The sequence below is a fragment of the Vulpes vulpes genome, unplaced genomic scaffold, assembly GCF_048418805.1.
Source record: "Vulpes vulpes isolate BD-2025 unplaced genomic scaffold, VulVul3 u000000715, whole genome shotgun sequence".
Lineage (NCBI taxonomy): Eukaryota > Metazoa > Chordata > Mammalia > Carnivora > Canidae > Vulpes > Vulpes vulpes.
In genome coordinates, this window is record NW_027325805.1 from 122894 (window position 1) to 146963 (window position 24070).

Consider the following 24070-nt stretch of genomic DNA (forward strand, 5'->3'; position numbering starts at 1 on the left):
AAAATTCAAAGTACTTTTGTGCACAACTGAAATACTGTGTGTGAAATAAATAATTGAAAACTTGGTATTCCATTGTATTAACTGAATTAAAAACATATTTTTTGGGGTGAGGAGGAACAGTCATTGTAAAAGAATGCTTATAAAGCTGACTGTATCCATCTCTTCATTTTTATTATTAGGGAAAATTATTAATAGTAAAGTCTTTCAAATTTAAATAAATATAAAGGAAAATGATCATTAAACTTTCTGACATTTAGATTTAATGCTATTTAAAATTCCACTGTTAATATCACACACACATGTGTACACACAGTCTGTCCTCTATTTTACATTTAAAATTTTCTCAAGTGAGTTAAAAGTTATGTATGCTGAATTTAGAAAACAACATTTAGATGTTAATTCTTATGTTGATACTAAAAACAGAGCAACATATATTCTATGAAAGGTGATTCATCATTTACCATAACTGCATTTCTTCCTACTTTCTCACCAGGTTTTAGTGAAAATACTTTTAATATTTAGACCCATATGGTTGCCATTTAATTTGCTTCCATTATGTATTTGCTTCTAAGAAGTCTCTTTGAAAAGAGCTCTATTTAGGATGAACCCTGCTTTAACTTTTCCTGATGTGCCATTTTTGCCTACTGTCAGTTAGGACTGACTAGCTGCCAGGTGCTGCTGCAGTTGCCAGAGTTATTCGATTTATCTCTAGTCACCGTCTCAAGAATATTATGTCTCACATTCTCAACTAGAATATTCCTTATCCTACAGAGAAAGCCCGAACACAGTAACTCTCCCTGTATCCTCTTCTCCCTTCTCAAATTCTGGCAACCACTTTCCATTTCTATGTATTTATGTATTCTGGACATCATATACATCAAATAATACAATATGTGGCCTTTTGTGACTGGCTTCTTTCCTTCACTTAGGATAATGTTTCCAAAGTAAACCAAGGTAAATGTTTACAGATAAACCACAAGGGTCCTTTATGTTCTAGCATGTATCAGTATTTCATTCCTTTTTATGGCTGGATAGCATTCCATCTGTTGGATATAAAGTATTTTCTTTGTCCATTCAACAGTTGGACATTTGAGTGGTTTCAGCTTTATGGCTGTTACTAGGATTGCAGCTGTGAATAGTCATAATCTTTATGTGAACATTTTTTCACTTCCCTAGGGTATATCCCTGTGAGCAGAACTGCTGGTTCATAAGTTAACTATAAATTGAACATTTTGAGAAACTGTGAGTATTTCCAAAGAGGCTACAACATTTTTATTTTTATACCCTCACTGTATGTAATGTGGTTTTCAACTTTCTGTGTATTTTCACCAATATTTGTTATTTTTTGTTTTTTTGGCTTTAGTCATCCTAGTAGGTGTGAAGTGATATTTTTTTATTCTCATCAGCATTTCCCCTAATGCTATTGGTCATTGTATCCTGTGCTTATTTTGGACACTTGCTTGCCTTCTTTAGGAAAATATGTATTCAAATCCTTTGAGCACTTTTAGATGGGGTTATCTCTCTTTTTATTGTTGAATATTAGAAGATATTAATAATATATTTTGGATATAAGTCGCTTACCAGTAATGTGTGTAATCTGAAATTATATTCTTCTAATCTTTAGGCTTTTTACTTTCTTGAATATATCCTTTGATATTTTGACTTTCTTTTGTACTTTTAAAATATATCTTTAGTGTATTTTTATTTAAATTCAGATTAGTTACTATATGGTGTATTATTAGCTTTAGGCTAGAAGTTCGTGATTCGTCTGTTGCATATACCACCCACTGCTCGTCATATCAAGTGTCCTCCTTAATGTTCATCACCCAATTACCCCAACCTCCCACCCACCTGCTCTCCAGAAACGTTTGTTTCCTAGAGTTAAGAGTCTCTTATGGTTTGGCTCTCTCTCTCTTTTCATCTTATTTTATTTCTCCTTCTTTTCCCCTGTGTTCATCTGTTTTGTTTCTTAAATTCCACATATGAGGGGGTGGGGGCAAGATGGCAGAAGAGTAGGGTCCCCAAGTCACCTGTCCCCACCAACTTACCTAGATAGCTTTCAAATCATCCTGAAAATCTATGAATTCGGTCTGAGATTTAAAGAGGGAACAGATGGATTGATACAGTGAGAAGAGTTTGCACTTCTAGCAAGGTAGGAAGACGGAAAAAACAATAATAAAGAAATAAAAAAGCATCCAAGGGGGAGGGGCCTGGCGAGGAGCCGGGCTAAGGCCCGCAGTGAGCGCCCCCAGGACAGGAAAGCCCAGGCCAGGAGAGGCAGACGCTTTACCAATATTCCTGGACAGAAAGGTGCTTGCAGGGAGCTCCGGCAGGATCGCAGGAGGGGCAGGGATGCCCTAAGGCTCCCAGGGGCACTAACAGAGGACTGCGCCTGGGGAGAGATCGGGCCACATACGCAGGCCCAGCTCCCTAAAGGGCTGCAGACCGCACATGGCAGGGCCCCAGGAGCAGCTCAGGCTGCCCGCCTGGAGGCGGAAATTCCACCGGCGCAGGCCCCGAGCCGAAGGTGCTGGGAGACACACCCCAAGATCGTAGGCTCCGCCCGGGACAGGCAGGGACCGGGAGGACCCAGGACAGCGAGGACGCTCCTGCCGCCAGGCAGCCCAGAGCTGTGCAGATCCGCACCCCTGGCCCCCAGAGCATCCAGGTCACTGCGGACTAAGAGCTGCGATAGTTACTGCGGGAGCTGACTCTAGAGCTGGACAGCTGGCCGCCAGTACTGTTGCTGTTCCTCCTGGTGTCACCTTGTACCTGGGACTGAGCAGGGGCCTCACAGGATAAACAGCTCCCACTGAGCTGTGCACCTGGCAGGGGGCTGGGCAGCTCCCCCAGGTGCACACACCTGAGAATCAGCACAACAGGCCCCTCCCCCAGAAGACCAGTTAGAAGGACAGGGGAAAAGCAAGTAATTGACCAAGCAGCACTGAAAAGTTTCAGGGGAAGTCGAGGGATTTACAGTATATAGAATCAGAGGATACTCCCCCTTGTTTTTTGTTTTCTCTTTGTTTCCCCCTCCCCCTTTTTCTTCTTCTTTTCTCTCTTTTTCTCCTTTTTCCAGTACAACTTGTTATTGGCCACTCTATATTGAACAAAATGACTACAAGGAAAAACTCACCTCAAAAGAAAATATCAGAAACAGTCCTCTCTCCCACAGAGTTACAAAATTTGGATTACAATTCGAAGTCAGAAAGCCAATTCAGAAGCACAGTTACAAAGCTAGAGGTGGCTTTAGAAAAAAGCATAAAGGATTCAAGAGACTTCAAAACTGCAGAATTTAGATCTAATCAGGCCAAAATTAAAAATCAATTAAATGAGATTCAATCCAAACTGGAGGTCCTACAACAAGGGTTAACGAGGTAGAAGAACAAGTGAGTGACGAAGACAAGTTGAAGGGATCCCTAGGTGGCGCAGCGGTTTAGCGCCTGCCTTTGGCCCAGGGTGCGATCCTGGAGACCCGGGATCGAATCCCACGTCGGGCTCCTGGTGCATGGAGCCTGTTTCTCCCTCTGCCTATGTCTCTGCCTCTCTCTCTCTCACTGTGTGCCTATCATAAATAAATAAAATTAAAAAAAAAAAAGAAGACAAGTTGAAGGCAAGGAGGGAAACTGCAGAAAAAAGAGACAAAAAATTAAAAGAACGTGAGGATAGGTTAAGGGAAATAAATCAGAGCCTCAGAAGGAAAAATCTACGTTCAGTTGGGGTTTCTGAGGGTGCTGAAAGGGACAGGGGTCCAGAATATGTATATTAACAAATCATAGCTGAGAACTTCTCATTTGGGAAGATAAACAGGCATTCAGATCCAGGAGATAGAGAGACCCCCCCCCTAAAATAAATAAAAACCGCTCAACGCCTCGACATTTAATAGTGAACTTGCAAATTCCAAAGATAAAGAGAAGATCCATGAAGCAGCAAGAGACAGGAGATCTCTAACTTTTATGGGAAGAAGCATTAGGATAATAGCAGACCTCTCCACAGAGACCTGGCAGGCCAGAAAGGGCTGGCAGGATATATTCAGGGTCCTAAATGAGAAGAACATGCAACCAAGAATACTTTATCCAGCAGGGCTCTCATTCAGAATAGAAGGAGAGATAAAGAGCTTCCAAGATAGGCAGAAACTGAAAGAATATGTGACCACCAAACCATCTATGCAAGAAATATGAAGGGGGACTCTGTAAAAGAAAGAGGAAGTCCAAGGAAACAATCCACAAAAACAGGTATCTGAATAGAGACTGAATAAGTACCATGATGACACTAAATTCATATCTTTCAATAGTAACTCTGAATGTGAATGGGCTTAATGACCTCATCAAAAGGCGCAGGGTTTCATACTGGATAAAAAAAGCAAGGCCTACCTATTTGCTGTCTATAAGAGACTCATTTAGACATAAGGACACCTACAGCCTGAAAATAAAAGGCTGAAGAACCATTTACCATTCAAATGGTCCTCAAAAGAAAGCAGGGGTAGCCATCCTTATATCAGCTAAATTAAAGTTTATCCCAAAGACTATAGTAAGAGATGAAGAGGGACACTATATCATACTTAAAGGATCTATCAAACAAGACGACCTAACAATCATGAATATTTATGCCCCAAACGTGGGAGCTGCCAAGTGTATCAATTAATAACCAAAGTTAAGACATAGTTAGATAATAATACACTTAAACTTGCTGACTTGAACACAGAACTTTCTACAATCGACGATGTTCTAAGCACAAAATCTCCAAAGAAACAAGAGCTTTAAATGATACACTGGATGACTGGACTTCAAGATATTTACAGAACTTTACATCCAAACGCAACTGAAAACACATTCTTCTCAAGTGCATGTGGAACTTTCTCCAGAATAGACCACATACTGAGTCACAAATTAGGTCTTAACTGATAACAAAAGATTGGGATCCTCTCCTGCATATTTTCAGACCTAATGCTTTGAAATTAGAACTAAATCACAGGAACAAGTTTGGAAGGATTTCAAACAAGTGGAGGTTAAGGACCATCCTGCTAAAAGATGAAAGGGTCAACCAGGAAATTAGGGAAGAATTAAAAAGATTCATGGAAACTAATGAGAATGAAGATACACCATTCAAAATCTTTGGGATACAGCAAAAGCAGTCCTGAGGGGAAAAACATTGCAATACAAGCATCCATCCAAACACTGGAAAGAACTCAAATACAAAAGCTAATCTTGCACCTAAAGGAGATGGAGAAAAACCAGCAAATAGATCCTACACCCAGCAGAAGAAGAGAGTTAATAAAGATTCAAGCAGAATTCAATGAAATAGAGACCAGAAGAACTGTGGAGCAGATTAACAAAACCAGGAGTTGGTTCTTTGAAAGAATTAATGAGATAGATAAGCCACTAGCCAGCCTTATTTAAAAGAAGAGAGAAAAGACTCATATTAATAAAATCATGAATGAGAAAGAAGAGATCACCACCAATACCAAGGATATACAATCGATCTAAAAACTTATTATGAGCAGCTTTACGCCAATAAATGAGGCAATCTAGAAGAAATGGACACATTTCTGGAAAACCACAAACTACCAAAACTGGAGCAGGAAGAAATAGAAAACCTGAACAGGCCAATAACCAGGGAGGAAATTGAAGCAGTCATCAAAAACCTCCCAAGACACAAAAGTCCAAGGCCAGATGGCTTCACAGGGGACTTCTATCAAACGTTTAAAGAAGAAACCATACCTACTCTACTAAAGCTGTTCTGAAATATAGAAAGAGATGGATACTTCCAAACTCGTTCTATAAGGCCAGAATTACCTTAATTACAAAACCAGACTAAGACCCCACCAAAAAGGAGAATTAAGACCAATAAGCCTGGTGAAGACGGATGCAGAAATTCTCAGCACGATTCTAACCAATAGGGTCCAACAATACATTAAGATTATTCACCATGACCAAGTAGGATTTATCCCTGGGATGCAAGGTGGTTCAACACTTGTAAAGCAATCAATGTGATTGATCACATCAGCAAGAGCAAAAACAAGAACAAGATCCTCTCAAGAGATGCAGAGAAAGCATTTGACAAAATACAGCATCCATTCCTGATCAAAACTCTTCAGAGTGTAGGGATAGAGGGAACATTCCTCAACATCTTAAAAGCCATCTACGAAAAGCCCACAGCAAATATCATTCTCAATGGGGAAACACTGGGAGCCTTTCCCCTAAGATCAGGTACATGACAGGGATGTCCACTCTCACCACTGCTAGTCAACATAGGACTAGAAGTCCTAGCCTCAGCAATCAGACAACAAAAAGACATTAAAGGCATTCAACTTGGCAAAGAAGCAGTCGAACTCTCGCTCTTTGCCGATGACATGATACTCTACATAGAAAACCCAAAAGCCTCCACCCCAAGATTGCTAGAACTCATACAGCAATTTTGTAGCGTGGCAGGATACAAAATGAATGCCCAGAAATCAGTGGCATTTCTATACACTAACAATGAGACTGAAGAAAGAGAAATTAAGGAGTCAATCCCCTTTACAATTGCACCCAAAAGCATATGATACTTAGGAATAAACCTAACCAAAGAGGTAAAGGATCTATACCCTAAAAAGTACAGAACACTTCTGAAAGAAATTGAGGAAGACAGAAAGAGATGGAAAAATATTCCATGCTCATGGATTGGCAGAATTAATATTGTGAAAATGTCAATGTTACCCAGGGCAATTTACACGTTTAATGCAATCCCTACCAAAATACCATGGACTTTTTTCAGAGAGTTAGAACAAATTATTTTAAGATTTGCGTGAAATCAGAAAAGACCTCGAATAGCCAGGGAATTTTACAAAAGAAAACCATATCTGGGGGCATCACAATGCCAGATTTCAGGTTGTACTACAAAGCTGTGTCATCAAGACAGTGTGGTACTGGCACAAAAACAGACACATAGATTAATGGAACAGAATAGAGAACCCAGAATTGGACCCTCAACTTTATGGTCAACTAATATCCGATAAAGGAGGAAAGACTATCCACTGGAAGAAAGACAGTCTCTTCAATAAATGGTCCTGGGAAAATTGGACATCCACATGCAGAAGAATGAAACTAGACCACTCTCTTGCACCAGACACAAAGATAAACTCAAAATGGATGAAAGATCTAAATGTGAGACAAGAATCCATCAAAATCCTAGAGGAGAACACAGGCAACACCCTTTTCAAACTCAGCCACAGTAACTTCTTGCAAGATACATCCACGATGGCAAAAGAAACAAAAGCAAAAATGAACTATTGGGACTTCATCAAGATAAGAAGCTTTTGCACAGCAAAGAACACAGTCAACAAAGCTAAAAGACAACCTACAGAATGGGAGAAGATATTTGCAAATGACCTATCAGATAAGGGGCTAGTTTCCAAGATCTATAAAGAACTTATTAAACTCAACAGCAAAGAAACAAACAATCCCATCATGAAATGGGCAAAATACATGAAGAGAAATCTCACAGATGACATAGACATGGCCAACATGCTCATGAGAAAATGCTCCGCATCACTGGCCATCAGAAAAATAGAAATCAAAACCACAATGAGATACCACCTCACACCAGTGAGAATGGGGAAAATTAACAAGGCAGGAAACAACAAATGTTGGAGAGGATGTGGAGAAAGGGGAACCCTCCTGCACTGTTGGTGGGAATGTGAACTGGTGCAGCCACTCTGGAAAACTGTGTGGAGGTTCCTCAAAGAGTTAAAAATAGACCTGCCCTATGTCCCAGCAATTGCACTGTTGGGGATTTACCCCAAAAATACAGATGCAATGAAATGCCGGGACACCTGCACCCCAATGTTTCTAGCAGCAATGTCCACAATAGCCAAACTGTGGAAGGAGCCTCGGCGTCCATAGAAAGATGAATGGATAAAGAAGATGTGGTTTATGTATACAATGGAATATTCCTCAGCCATTAGAAACGACAAATACCCACCATCTGCTTCGACGTGGATGGAACTGGAGGGTATTATGCCGAGTGAAGTAAGTCAATCGGAGAAGGACAAACATTATATGTTCTCATTCATTTGGGGAATATAAATAATAGTGAAAGGGAATAGAAGGGAAGGGAGAAGAAATGGGTATGAAATATCAGAAAGGGAGACAGAACATAAAGACTCCTTAGTCTGGGAAACGAACTAGGGGTGGTGGAAGTGGAGTAGGGTAGGGTGTGGGGGTGAATCGGCGACGGGCACTGAGGGGGGCACTTGACGGGATGAGCACTGGGTGTTTCTGTATGTTGGCAAATTGAACACCAATAAAAAATAAATTTATTATTTAAAAAATCTGAAACTGATACCTCCACCTTTTTTCTTCCTTTTCAAAATTGTTTTGGATTTTTTATGTCTTTATAGTTCCATATTTCACTCTTTCTTTTAAAAATGTTTAATGGTGATTTCATTGACTCTGTAGATTGCTTTTAACAGTATGGACATTTTAACAGTATCTGTTCTACCAATCCATAAGAACACAGACTATCTTTCCATTAGATTGTATCATCTTCAATTTCTTTCATCAGTGCTTTATAGGTTTTGAGTTCAACCCTTTCACCCTCTTTGGTGAAGTGTATTTCTAGGTATTTTATTCATTTCGGTACAATTGTAAATGGAATTGTTTTCTTAATTTTCTGCTGCTTCATTATTAGTGTATATTAATGCAATCAATTTTGCATATAAATTTTGTATCCTGCAACTTTGCTGAATTCATTTATTACTTCTAATAGTTGTTTGGTGTGGTTTTGGGGGTTTTCTCACATTATTTGCAAATACTGAAAGTTCAAAGTCTTCCTGAGCAATATGCTTGCCTTTTTTGTTTTGTTTTGTTTTATTTTGTTTTGTTTTGTTTTGTTTTCTGATTGCTATGGCAAAGGCTTCCAGTTTTATGAAGAATAAAAGCAATCATCCTTTTGTTTTCCTGATCTTGGAGGTAAAGCTCTCAGTTTTTCACCATTGAGAATTATGTTAGCTATGGATTTTTCCATTATGGCCTCTATTATGTTGGGCTTTGTTTCTTCTTTTTTTAAGATTTTTTTTAATTTATTCATGAGACACTCACAGAGAGAGAGAGAGAGAGAGAGGCAGAGACACAGGCAGAAGGAGAAGCAGGCTCCATGCAGGGAGCCTGACATGGGACTGATCCCAGGTCTCCAGGATCATGCCCTGGGCTGAAGGCAGCACTAAACTGCTGAGCCACTTGGTCTGCCCGGCTTTGTTCCTTCTAAATCCCTTTTATTGGAGGTTTTAAAGATTTATTTACCTATTTTAGAAAGAAAGAGAGAGCAAACAAGGGGAGAAGCATAGAGAGAGAGAACCCTGAAGCAAACTCCCTACTGAATGCAGAGCCTGACTTGAGGCTTGATTCCAGGACCTTGAGATCCCAACCTGAGCCCAAAGCAAGAGTCAGCATCCCAACCAAATGAGCCACCCAGGCGCCCCTAATGAGGATTTTTATCATCTTTTTCATCCTGCCATCATATACTTTTTCTTTTATATTTTTTTGAGTTGGTCACATGGATCATATGATTCTTATGCTTCCTTTTAAACATGGAATATTATGTTAATTGATTTACAAATAGTAAACCATCATTGCATCCCCAGAATAAATCCCACCTGATCATGGTGAATCATTTTTTTGATGTATTGTTGGATTTCATTTGCTAATATTTTGCTAAGGATTTAGGCATCTATGTTAATGATGGATTTCGGCCTGTATTGTGTGTGTGTGTGTGTGTGTGTGTGTGTGTGTGTGTGCGCGTGTGTAATCTGTATCTATTTTGGCCTTGTAGTATGTATTTGGAGGCTTTCCTTCTTCTTTTTTGAAATAGTTTGAGGTGAAAAGGTTTTAACTCAATTTTATTCTTATTGTTTTTTATTCCACTATAATTAACATACAGTGTTATATTAGTTGCAGGTATACAGTACAGTGATTCAACACTCTATGCAATTCTCTGTGTTCATAATAGTAGGAGTACTCTTAATTCTCTTTACCTATTTCAGCCATCGCCCCCGTCCACCTGCCCTCTGGTAACTACTGGCTTGTTCTCTGTATATATGTATCTGGTTTTTGTTTGTCTTTTCTTTCTTTGTTCATTTGTTTTGTTTCTTTTGGTAGAGCCTTTAGGGTTTTCTGTATATAGATGATGTCGTCTGTGAGTACTGATAACTGAACTTCCTCTTTACCATTATGATTGCCTTTTTTTTTTCTGTTGTACTTCTTGATTTCCAGTTCTATGATAAATGAAAGTCACAAAAGCAAACATCTTTGTCTTATTCCTTATTTTAGAGGAAGAGCTCTCAGTTTTTTAACATTGAGTGTGATGTTAGTTGCAGGTTTTTCATATATGGCCTTTATTACTCCAGTATCTTTCCTCTAAACCTACTTTGTTGAAGATTTTTATCATGAATTGGTGATCTACATTACCAAATACTTTTTTTTCAATCTACTGAAATGATCATATGGTTTTTGTCATTTCTCTTGTTGATGTGAGGTATTACATATTAATTGTTCCTTATTGTTTTTATTATTATATTTGTTTTCTAAGTGGAGAGGGCCAGAGGGAGACAGGTAGAGAGAATCTTAAGCAGGTTTTACACACAGCATGAGCCCAGCATGGCATGATCTCACAACGCTGAGATCATGACATGAGCCAACATTAAGAGTTGGACACTTAGGCTCCTTCCACAGTTTGGCTATTGTGGCCATTGCTGATAGAAACATTGGGGTGCAGGTGTCCCGACGTTTCATTGCAAACAGTGTATGTTCTCATTCATTTGGGGAATATAAATAATAGTGAAAGGGAATATAAAGGAAGGGAAAAGAAATGTTGGGAAATATCAGGAAGGGAGACAGAACATAAAGACTCCTAACTCTGGGAAACAAACTAGGGGTGGTGGAAGGGGAGGAGGGCGGGTGTTGGAGGGGAATGGATGACGGGCACTGAGGGGGACACTTGACAGGATGAGCACTGGGTGTTATTCTGTATGTTGGTAAATTGAACACCAATAAAAATTAATTAAAAAGAAAAAAAAAAGAGTTGGACACTTAACTGACTTAGCCACCCTGGCACCCCAGTATTCACTGTTCTTTAAATATTGGTTAGAATTTACCTTGAATCCATCCAGTCCTGAGCTTTAATTTCTTAGGAATGTTTTGGTTGTTGATTCAATTTTTATTTATTTACTAATAATTGATTTATTCAAATTTTCTATTTGTTTCTGATTCAGCTTTGGAAGATGTTTTTAGGATGTTAGATATACTTTTGGGGGGGGATATATCCATTTATCCTAGTTCCCTCAATTTGTTAGGCATATAATTTTTCATAGTATTCTCTTATAATACTTTTTATTTCTGTAGTATCATTTGAAACTGCTCTTTAATTCCTGATTTTATTTCTGTCCTCTCTTCTTTCTTGATTACTCTGGATATATATTTCTCAATTAATTATCTTTTCAAAGAACTATCTCTTGGTTTTATTGAACCTTTTAATTTATTTTTTAGTCTCTATTTCATTTATTTCCACTCTAATCTTTATTATTTCTTTTATTCTGCTACTTTGGGCTTTGTTTGCTCTTGTTCTTTTTCTAGGTCTAAGGTTAGATTGTTCATTTGACATTTTTCTTATTTCTAAATGTATCCCTGTATCACTATAAAACTCCTTCTTAGAATTGCTTTTGCCTTTAGGTCAATAATAAATAAGTTTCCTATGGCTTAAAAGGGAGAACTTATTTTTTATTTCAGTAAGAACAATTATAGAATTACTTTCAGAGATTTTTTTTTAATTTTATTTATTTATTTATTTATTATTATTTTTTAATAGTCAGAGAGAGAGAGAGAGAGGCAGAGACACAGGCAGAGGGAGAAGCAGGCTCCATGCACTGGGAGCCTGACGTGGGACTCGATCCCTGGTCCCCAGGACCGTGCCCTGGGCCAAAGGCAGGCGCCAAACCGCTGCGCCACCCAGGGATCCCACTTTCACAGATTCTAAGAACCAGAGTCCACAAAACAGGTAACATTATAACAGATTGTGAAACTAGAACACAGTAGAAAATATAGGAAAAACTTGAATGCAATGAAAGAGTAAAAGCCTCCAATAAACTATAATAAGGATTCCTAGAAAGTCTTATTTTCATAAGTGATCATGGAGGAGTAAATTCGTGGCTCCCTTAAAGTTCTTGAAAGAGGGTTCTCTCAGGCATGTGGGTTTCTCAGTAGTTGAGCTTCTGCCTCAGCCCAGATCATGATCCCTTGAGTCCCTTGTGGGGCTCCCAGTTCGCTGGGGAGTCTGCTTCTTCCTCTCCCTCTGCCTTTCCTGCCTACTTGTGTGCTCTCTCTCTTTCTCTCACTCTATCTCAAATATATAAAATCTTTTTAAAAATATGATTCTGTCATTTTTTGTACCTTCATTATGCAATATTAAAAATAAAATTTTAACTAAATAAGTCCACATAGAAAAATGATTATTTCTACCAGCTAATAATATTAAAAAACTACCTTGTCTGAAAAGACAGGAATTAGGAAGACTTATGTGATGACAGAGTGTTTTGTATGAAGTATTAGTCTCCCATAATATGATAACAAGTGGTAGAGAATTATAACTCATCTCTGAAATTTCCCAGGTTATTTTATCAGTATTAAACAGAAATTAATGGGTTCCTAGGTGGCTCACTCGGTTAGATTCCTGCCTTCAGCTCAGGTCATGGTCCCAGGGACATGGGATCAAGCCCCACATCAGTCTCCCTGCTCAGTGAAGAGCCTGCTTCTCCTGTTAGCTCTCCATCTGCCTCTCTCCCTGCTCATACTCATTCTCTCTCTCTCTCTCTCTCTCTCTCCCTCAAATAAAAAAATTTATTAAAAATAAAGAAATCATAAATTAACATAACTAAATACAAAATGCTCTGGTGAATAAATTTATTCAGCAAGTTGTTTTCCATGATTAATATGTATTAAGCAGCAACATTGAAGAAGGATTTGTGGAAGTGTTGACTATAAATGCTTTGTTAGATAGCCTTGCTATTTTACATGGTACTGTAACATTAACACCAATCATATAATTGTCTTTATGTGTTGTCAATTATCTAGGACTGTGTGAAATGTAATATTATCTAAATATATCATATATACAGAAATAGATCTATTTTCTCTATTGTAGGGAGATAAATATCTATTACTCCAAAATTGTCATCTGAGCTGTATTGTTTTGAGAGGAAGAGGTACAATTTATTTATTATATATAAATAAATACCATTTCTCAATGTATTCAAAGGCTATATATTAAAATTTTTAAATAAAGGGATCCCTGGGTGGCACAGTGGTTTAGCGCCTGCCTTTGGCCCAGAGCGCGATCCTGGAGACCCGGGATCGAGTCCCACGTCGGGCTCCCGATGCATGGAGCCTGCTTCTCCCTCTGCCTGTGTCTCTGCCTCTCTCTCTCTCTCACTGTGTGACTATCATAAATAAATAAATAAAAATTTAAAACATTTTTAAATAAAAAAATAAGAAATAGAAATAAAACACACACTAATGAAAGAGAATCAAAATATCAGTAAGGTTCATTCTCTGGCTTTTATTATTATCATTACTATTTCAATAGAGTTAATCAACCCATCCATTGATCAAAATAATGTCCTTTAACATCATAGTGATTCTATTTGTAGTTGTCTAGAGATAAGGCTACAGCAGTTACAGTTGAGTAACTTTACTTTGTTTCCAGGAAAAGAACATTTCTTATGACTGTAGAAACCTGGCCAGGCTTCAGATACTGACTCTTCAGTTTCGTCATAGCTGTCTTCACTTCTTTGTTCCTTAGAGTATAGATAACTGGGTTTAAAATAGGAGTAAATATGGTGTAAAATACAGCAAGGACTTTGTCAACAGAATAATTACTGAAGGGCCACACATAGATGAAGATGCATGGTCCAAAGAAGAGTGTGACCACAGTAATGTGAGCAGTCAATGTGGAGCGGGCCTTTGCCATGCTAGCAGAGGAGCGGTTCCTAACTGTGATAAGTATCACAGTGTAGGAGACAACCAAAAGGAGAAAGGAACTCATAGAAAGAAAGCCACTGTCTGCAACTATAAGTAGGCTGACAACATAAGTGTCTATGCAGGCCAGCTTGGTCACTAGGGGGAGGTCACAGAAAAAACTATCTACCTCATTGGGGCCACAAAAAGGCAAGTTAACAGTAAATGCCAACTGACTAGTAGTGTGGATGAAACCCACAAACCAGGAGATGAGAACAAGAATAATACAAACACGACGGCTCATGATTGTCATGTAGTGGAGAGGTTTGCATATAGCTACATAACGGTCATAAGCCATGGATACAAGGAGCACCATTTCACTGCCAGTGAAAAGATGGACAAAGAAAATCTGAGCCAGGCAGGCATCAAAAGAAATAGTCTTGTGCTCAACCAGAAAGTCTGCAATCATTTTGGGAGTAGCAAAAGAGGCAACGCATATATCTATAAAAGAGAGGTTCGCAAGCAGAAAGTACATGGGGGTGTGAAGGCGGGAATCTGAGGTTACAGTAAGGATGATAAGAAAGTTTCCCAGCAGTATTGCTAGGTAAAGTAGTGAAAATATGAGGAACAAGAAAGGTTGGAGTTCCCGGGAATTAGAGAGTCCCAGCAACACAAACGCCGTCACCCGGGAATGATTTGTCTCATTCATTGACTTTGGAAGGAACTTATCTTGTTACCTGAGTAGGAGAGAGACAGAGATCAATCAGTGAGCATGGATTTCACTTCCGAGTTCCACTTCCGAGTTCCTTAGAGATTCTACTTATAGAATCTTCCTTAGAGATTCTACTTATTTCTACTTATATTATGTATCTGAATTTTCATGCATCATCGGAAGTTATATCGACAGCATAAAAACAACACTAAAGAGAGATGGAGGGGAGAGTAGTTGAGAAGATGTTTGACATTGGTATATCCAGTTATGTGAATTTGAGGAGTATAATCTATTTACACTAAAAATGGAATTGAAAATCTTGGAATGTTTTCTTGACCTATAGAGATCCAGACTACAAAATTACAGGGAGGCAAGCTGGATCATTTTCTCTACAATAAATGATGTAACAAAGTTTGAATGGCTAACACAGAGGGAGATAATTTCACAATATTGACCCCCAAGTGTAGACACAAAAGTGTATATCCTGTACAAACCTATTCGAATAAAGTTCAAAAATAAGCTACACTATTCTATGATATTATAAAGCTCCTGTGGTGGTCATAGGGGAATAGGCACTGGAAGGTGACAGGAAGGGCTTCTGAAGTGCTGCTAATGTTCTGTTTCTTGATGTGGTTTATAAGTACATGGAAGTGTTTGCTTTGCTAAGACTTAAAAAGATGTGTAATTCTGGGATGCCTAGGTGGTTCAGTGGTTAAGCACTTGAAGCACTCAGCTCAGGGCATGATTCCAGAGTCCCAGGATCGAGTCCCACATCAGGCTTCCTGCATGGAGCCTGCTTCTCCCTCTGCCTCTCTCTCTGTGTGTCTCTCATGAATAAATAAATAAAATATTTTTTTAAAAAGATGTGTAATTCTGCTTTGTGTACTTCTGTGCATATTTTATTGTTAATAAAACATTAACCAGCAGATAAAAGGGACACCAATATATTGTGTTAAGAGCTCACAGGCAGAATCATTGCCTTGAGTGATTAGATCTTATTCCCGTATCTATTTAGTTACAAAATGTATGCACTAAAATACAAAACCCAGCAAAACCCAAAGCTCTAGAGCTTATTGAAACTCTTCCTAGAGTTGTGACTCCTTTCTTCCTGGACTTCTATTATATGAAGGAATCTAGTGCATTTGTTCTCTTTAATTACTCCCTGATATTAAGATTCATTAAGCTCAGGTATTGTTAATTCACATGGATGTATTACTGAATTATGACTGAGATTTGATTTGGTGGGGATTTTAGAAATTATATTGCACAATAGTATTCATAGTAAGAAATTCAGACCATAAATAAAAAGTTCCTTCTCTTTTACTCAATTATTCCGCATTATATTTTATCAACACTTTCTCCTTTTCATGTTGTTTTTATTTTTATAAACTATTAGAGCTTGTAAACATTGTATAGTGAATAAGAAAATTAAAAGGTGAAATGTAGAGAAATATATCTTTCTATATCCAAATCAGGTATTTGGAAGACAGTGTCTTATCTATTCAGATTTCTAACTATCTGCAGTTTTTTTTTATATTAATGTCTTCTTAGATCTAATTGCAAATTGCCTAGTGTTTCCTTGAGTTTCACTGGAGCATTTACACATAAAGACAGGGCTGTGATGAATAATTTTAACTCCTAGGAATCAGATTCAGGAACTCACTACTATATTTCAAATCTCTACTTCTCTAGAAAATTCCCACAAAAAAAGTAATTCACTTATCATCACCAGATGTATCAAAATATGGCTCTAGGATTTCAGAAGGGACTAACAGCAGAGTCTGAAGTCAGAGCAGGATGGAAGTAAATTTAACAATGGAATAAATTGTCTTTGAGGAGCCACCACATTCTCCATGGTGCGTTTCTTCTCTCTTCCTCATCATTTCTTGGTAGCCTGATTTTAAGTTAACTCCAGGTGCACACATGGCCTATCCTCCCCAGGAAACACCCTGACTCTTAGACTCCTTGGCACAAATACTACTTTGAATGCCTGGAAGCAGGAGGGAAAATGATATCCAACAAGACCAACCAATAGGCATCCACATGTGTCCTGTCAGAAACAGCAAAGCCTTAAATTAAGCACAGGAAATGAGTCTCCCAGGGGGACCTTCTAGAGATACAACAGAAAGGCATAGCAGAGATGACTTTCTGGAAATATAGGAATAAAATACATAATCCAGTCATGTGAGAAAATCACCACAGGAATTATCCTCCCAATAAATCTACAAGCTCTACTCTTCCTGGTCAATGGCTTCTTGGCGGACCCAGGAAAAGAAAAGACCCAGTTTTTCATGGGAAAAAATACTGGGCCAGTTAATCCAATCAAGAGCCGGGTTTCTTAATATAGGAAACAACAATGAGTTAAATTCTAAATACGTGTACTCTAAAGACAAATTCTTTACTTCTGATAGAACTGCATTCTTTTTCAGTTGATTTGCCCTGTCAGTATGTAGATGTCCACCTCTCAGGGCACAGTGCTGTGCACTGTGATAGAGTGGTTAGGTTTGTAACTTGCCTCCAGAGATCATTTACTAACACTCAACCCTTTTTTATTTAGAGAAGTTGCCAAATCCTCATTTTCCTTCACTGGCTAGCACATTCTTTTTTACTAGAAATAGACTTTTTACACCAAATAAGGCTGCTGTAATTTAGTGAAAACATAAAGCTTTGAAATTTTAAAAACTATGTTACGGGCATCTAGATGGCTCAGTTAATTGTCGGGTACTTAGTTTTGGCTCTGGTCATAATCTTGGGGTTGTGGAATTGAACCCTGTGTGGGGCTCCATGCTAAGTGCAGAATCTGCTTAAGAATCCTCTCTCTCTCCCCCTCTCCTTCTCCCATTCTCCCCATGTGTACTATCTCTCTTTCTCAATAAACAATACAATTTTTAAAAATTACTGTACTGTTTCAGATCAGAGTATGTATTTTCTGATGATGTTACATGCTCAAAGATAGCATGACCTGACTCATCCAAGAATGAGTTTCTACTGAGTCAATGTGTTCTTGTAAAGACCAAGTTTCATCCCTTGTACTATTTGAAAATAAATTAATACATGCATACAAGGTCGTACTTAGGTAACCCTCAGGTCCTCCCTTTTTGAAATTCTGTCAAATTTTTTCCTGCTACTTTTATCTTGACTATTATGACTGGTGGATTAAGTAAAGTAAGTAGTAATGTTTGTAAGAGGCCAGATAACACTCTCAGATCAAAGAGACATCATTCACAAGCTTTCCAGCATTGCCAGTCCCTCTACCCTCTCTCTCTAAATCCAGATCAGGGATATAACACTTACTGTGGAGATACACGCTGGCATGTGGGTCTTGTAAGGATGCTGACAGAGTGCTTTCACTTACCTGAGATGAAATGGGAAATCTGGATATGTTCTGTAATTTATACTCATTAATACTTAGCAAGAATTTGTTGTCACTTCCACAACTCCTAGAGGAATAGCTCTGACTCAGAAGAGATGAATCATAAAGTCTACTTTTAAATAAGAAGGAAATGGACCTAGGCTGTCTGTAGCCAGGATGGACTGTCTTCATAGAGGTGAGAGAAAGCTGAAGGTAGTATTTGAACTCAGGTGTAGAGTAGTGCGGGGAGCACTTGGAGACCTCAGGAATCTAAGAGACAGAGGAATAGACAAAAAGGAAGTAATGTTAAAGCAAAATTTCCAGTTTTGCAGAGAACTCAGCCTAACTGTATCTGTCTTGCTTCTGTTTTTAATAGCAGTCAGATGGCTACTATTTAATAGATGACTACAAATAACTTTCAGAGACCTCTAGAAATCGATACCAATCATATGTAACTGAGGATCACATGAAGGTTAGTTCTTAGTCTGTACTGCAGCTTCCAGTATAGAATATTTACCTGCATATATTAGGAAAATGCCTTTTTTACCTTAACTGCATCCAACAAGTCCAAAAGTATGGATGAAATTCTTGAGAGATTTAAACAATGTTCACTAGGAGAGGTTTCAGCAACATTCTACAACAATTTCACATAATTTTTCTTTTAAAAATCACCAAGAATATTTTTAGAAGTGTCAGTTATGGTAGTAACTGTTATATGATTTGGGGTCTGAAAAGAGATATATCAGAATATTGTATCATTTTATTAAAATTATGTTTAGGGAAAACTTAGGCTTTTCTTCCCTTCATCTCCATTCCCCTTGATTCAAAGTGTAGGTAACATTTTCCCCTGCTTCTCAGATATGTGTTATACATGATCATCAAATACTTGAACCAGACATTTTTGTGTGATTGCAATATAATGAATTTAGCATAGTACTAATAAGACTGTAAAAGATAGAAATCATATAAGGGGTATCCTCTTTTTTTCTCCCATAAGAAGGACATATGTCAAGCAGGATAATTTGCTTTTCATTTTATGTGTATTTTCTAGTCATGAACTAACAAAGAGCATTCTAAACTGTAAGGTTTAACATAACCTGAGTCCAACTCAGTGGATGATATCCAAAGACATTATAGATTTTAAGAGAAGTATTAGCCTGAGTTATAGAAAATATCTGTTCAATTTCTGCCTCTCAATAAATAATGTCACAGTTTTGGGCAAATTACATACCTTCAAGGTGCTCCATTTTCCTTCAAAAACAAGAGGGAAGATGTCTCCTTCCTAATTCCAATATCCTGTAATCGTCTGGCTTTTGAAAGCATGACCCCTGCCAGAAAGCTAATTCAATGATAAAATTATAAAAGTTTGTATTGAAATACAAGTATATTCAGTTAACATGCTAAATCCATCTTGGTTTTAGCTGAGAAATATGGCCTTCAGTCACTTCTCAGATTTAGTAATTTGGACATTTAATAGGCAAAATGGACATAAAATATTCAAAGATTAATTGGAAGGGTGAAGGCTAATTTTCTCTCTCTGTTCTCTGTTGTGACCAAATTAGCAGGCTGCACAACAACCGTACTCTTCTTGACCCTCGGCTTATATTGCACCAACTGGGAGAAAGAACGTTCTTCAGGATCCACTGGGTGGGGCACAAATTTAGGGAACCCATGTCTTTCCAGACTTTAATCTCCACTATTTATACTTTGAAGTATCCTCAGCACATAGACCTAAGAGAGCCATTAAAATAGAAGCTGATTAGCAATTTGACATCACTGAATGCAGTGACTCAGAGACCCAGAGGAGAGTTGTGATAGTAGAAATCACCTTCCTTATGGCTAATTATGTGAGAGAGTTTGTGTGTGCACAAGAGTTACAGAGCATCACCTTGAGGATTTTACAAATATGAAAGGAGCAGGCCTAATGGAAATGCTTTGTCCTATTGGAGAAAATGTAACCAGTGGAAAGAAAAGCAATGAATAATTTTGTCGGTTATTCCTTTCTGCTTCAGGAGAGCTTTAGAACAATTTAGGCCCCAGGAGGGCCATCTTCTTTTGATGAGAAGATCGTTGTGCCTTTGCATAGTGTGCAAATGCCAATACACAGCAGTGCAAATGTCTTGGCATTTAATAGAAGACCCACATGCCTGTTTTCCAGGCCAAGGTTTCTAGGGTAGGGCAGTCAGAGCCATTTTCCAGTAGAAACACCCTATCCTACAGAGTCAATTCTGGTGAAGTGACTTAAAGTAATCTCACAGATTTTTGAATTTTTTTGTTGTTGAAATTTTTAGGAAAATAATTAGTGTTGGGCAAAGCTCTGATTTTCTCCTTCTCTGAGATTATTTTGTATTCAAGAACAGTATAAAAGGATAAAGAAAGAGTTTTCCTCTAATTCTCACATAGAATTTTGATGCTGATATAAATCCCACAAATCAACTAGTCCAACATCCTAAATTATTAGATAGGATGAATAAATTCTTGAGGAATTAGTTTCTTGACTCAGGCTGTGCTGTCTAGTTTGGGGACATGTCTTCTAATATTTTGTCTAACACCCCTCCTGTTGTCCCTCAATTCATCTTCCACAAATTGGCGTATTTCGAGATTATGATTAGAGATTAGCTGAATCTTCATCTCTTCCCAGACACATGAATTTAGAGCACTCTTAAGTTACTCTGGCCAGTTCTTCCACTGTCTTTTAGTGCAGTCCTTAGATCATTTATAGGTAATGCAATTACTCAAATTGCTCTACAGCTACCATCTGCTGTTTTTTTCTATTTTATCTATTTTTGCTCCTTTCTCACTCTTCCTGCCCTCTGTTGGAATTTTTTCCCCCAGTATCTTATTTCATTTCCAGTCCTGGTTGTATTTTGTGTTTTGAAATTGCCCTATAACCTTTATTTTTCATTTTGCTGTATTATAACATTTGACCATAGAAACAGTATTCTTTTTATATTTAAATTTTTAGAGAAATATTTATTAAATGTCATTTCATTTTTGAGACAGTAATTACAGTAAAAATTTTTCTAAGATTCTTATTTGTTTATTCGAGATTGAGTGAGAGAGAGAGAGCATGAGTGGGGGCAGATGCAGAGGAGAAGGAGAAGCAGGCTCTCTGCTGAGCAGGGAGCCTGACATGAAGCTTGATCCCAGGACCCTGAGATCATGACCTGAGCCAAAAGCAGATGCTTAACGGACTGAGCCACCCAGGTGCCCCTACAATAAATTTTCTTAATCAAATTTACTTTGACAGATTTTTTAAGTAATTTTTTTAGAAAGAATTTTTTTAAAAAAGATTTTATTTATTTATTCATGAGAGAGAGAGAGAGAGAGAGAGGGAGAGAGAGGCAGAGACACAGACACAGGCAGAGGGAGAAGCAGGCTCCATGCAGGGAGCCCCACGCAGGACTTGATCCTGGGTCTTCAGGATCAGGCCCTGGGCTGAAGGCAGCGTTAAACTGCTGAGCCACCCAGGCTGCCCACTTTGACAGGTTTTTTTTTTTTTGTTTTTTTTTTTTCACTTTGACAGGTTTTAAACTTTTGTTAGACATGGGGCCTTAATCTTTTTAAAAAATAAATAAATTTTTTGAAGCATGACTGGTGTACAGTACTTGCACATAAATTCATGCAACTTGATGAGTCTGAAGATAATTATATACCCATGAAACGATCACCAAAATGTCTGCTATAAACATATCTGTTACTTCCAAAACTGCTTCCTAACCAACTTTATTTATTATTACTTTTTTTGTGATAAGAACACTTAACATAAGATCACTCTCTTAGCAATATTTTAAGTATCCTATATGGTATTCTTAGCTGTAGGTATTATGCTGTACAGTAGATCTCTAGGACCGATTCATTTTGTAAAACTAATAAACTGCTTTTTTATTTACAAGTATCACTACTTTTTCCAGTTTTATTGAAATATAATTTTATAAATTTTAAGTGCACTTTGGGGTGATTTTAATGTATAAAATGATCATCACTATAAAGTTAATTCATATCTATCACCTCACAAAGTTACCATTTTGTGGCTGTGTGGTGAACACATTTAAAATTTACTCTCTAAACAGATTTAAAGGTATACAACATATTATTGTTCACTATAGTCATTATGATGTACATTTGAATTCCGGAAATTTTTCGTCTTATAACTGAAACTTTGTAAATTTTGACTAGATGAACACTTCCCTTTCCCCCACCCCCGATAACTAGCAACCACCATTCTACTCTTTGCTTCTGTGATTCTGACTAGTTTAGGTTCCTCATATAAGTGTTATCACATAATACTTGTCCTTCTTTGTCTGGCTTGTTTTACTCAACATAGTGTCCTCCAGATTCATCAATGTTACTGCAAGGAGCAGGATTTCCTTTTTTTTTTTTTTTTTTTTTGAGGCTGAAGAATATTTAATTGTATGTTACACAACATTGTCTTTATCTATTCAATGGATATATAGGTCCCTGTGTTATTGTAAATAATGCTGCTGTGAACATTGGAATGCACATACCTCTTCAAGATTCCGATTTCAGTTCCTTTGTATATATTCTCAGAAGTGGGATTGCTGGACCACATGGTCGTTCTATTCATTAAATGTTTTGAGGAAACTTACTGTTTTCCATTGTGGTGGTACCAGTTTATAATCCCAACAACAGTGTACAAGAGTCATATTCCCCACATCCACTGTTGGCTTTATTTATTCACTTTAACACAAGCTTTTTTACTCAGTCTGACAATTTGAATTTTAATAAGTGTGTTTAGACTGTTTACATTTAATGGGATGATTGAAATTAATTTTCTTTTTTTACTTCTCTTTTGCTGTTTCTTTTTCTTTTTTGCCTTCTTTTGATTTTTGAGTATGTCTTTTATTCTAATTTATCTCCTTAGTTGGCTTATTATATTGAACTGTTTATTTTATTAGTTGTTTTTGTTTATAATATGTTTCTATCTCAACAAATCTACCTTTAAGTAGCATCATACCACTTTACACATAGTATATGAATCTTAAATACTATATGTACTTTTCTCCTTTCCAAGCATTTGTGTATTATTGCATATTTCACTTCTTCATATGTTCAAGTTCTACATTGTGTTGTTACTCTTACTGCTTTAAATTTTCAATTATCATTTAGAAAATTTGAAAATATATAAAGTTTTATGTTTGCCCTCATATTAGTCCAGTATTCTTTATAGTATATTGTAAATCCAGACTTCTATAAATGATGTCATTTTATTTCCTTCAAGGATTTCCTTTAAAGTTTCTTGTACTGTATGTCTAATATAATTTTTCAATTTTGATATTTCTGCAAAGGCCTTTATTTTGCTCTTAGAATATTTTTGATGCATATATGATGCTAAGAGGGTAATTCTTTTTGTTTATAATTCTTTAAATATACTCCTTGACCGTCTTCTGCTTGCATTACTTCCAACGAGAAATCAGTTACCATTTCTAAATTTGTTTTTCTACACATATGGTTTTTTCCCTCCATCTGCTTTTAAGATTTTCTGTTTATCATTGGTCTTAAGAAATTTTATTATGTATGTTGATGTGGGGTTTTTTTCATGATCCTTGTGCTTTATTTCTATATTCTTGGATCTTTTGGTGTAGAATGTTCATAAAATTTGGAAAATAATCAGGCATCATTTCTTAAAGTCTTTTTTCTTTACCTAAGCCAATTGCTAATATACTAGGCCATTTAAAAATGCTCCACATATCACTAATAATCTAGTGTTTGTGGTTTACACCCTTCTTTTCCTGTGCTTTATGTTGGCTAGTTGCTATGGTCATACGTTTAAGTTCTTTTTTTTATTTTCTTGTTTAGTGCCTAATCTGATAGTAAGCCCATCTACTATATTTTTCATTTTAGCCATGATATTTTTCAGCTCTAGAGGTTGGTATTTTTAAAATATCTTCTATGTCTCTATTTAATTTAAATTTTTATGTACATTCTAATTTATATGAAATCTCTAACAATTGTTTAAATGTACATGTGCAAAAATTTCATCTCATCTTTTTCATTTCT

General features: G+C 37.2%; 1 protein-coding gene across 1 annotated transcript; it reads right to left on the reverse strand.

The window, feature by feature from the left end:
• Nucleotides 1-13636: 13636 nt before the first annotated feature.
• LOC140597481 (olfactory receptor 4K15) lies at nucleotides 13637-14741 on the reverse strand. Its single transcript, XM_072746076.1, has one exon. The coding sequence runs from the start codon at nucleotides 14692-14694 to the stop codon at nucleotides 13720-13722; it is 975 nt and encodes a 324-aa protein (XP_072602177.1). The 5' UTR covers nucleotides 14695-14741; the 3' UTR covers nucleotides 13637-13719.
• Nucleotides 14742-24070: the final 9329 nt, after the last annotated feature.

Excerpts from the sequence above, each read along its gene's own strand:
- LOC140597481 (XM_072746076.1), bottom strand. The coding sequence starts at position 14,694 with ATGAATGAGACAAATCATTCCCGGGTGACGGCGTTTGTGTTGCTGGGA.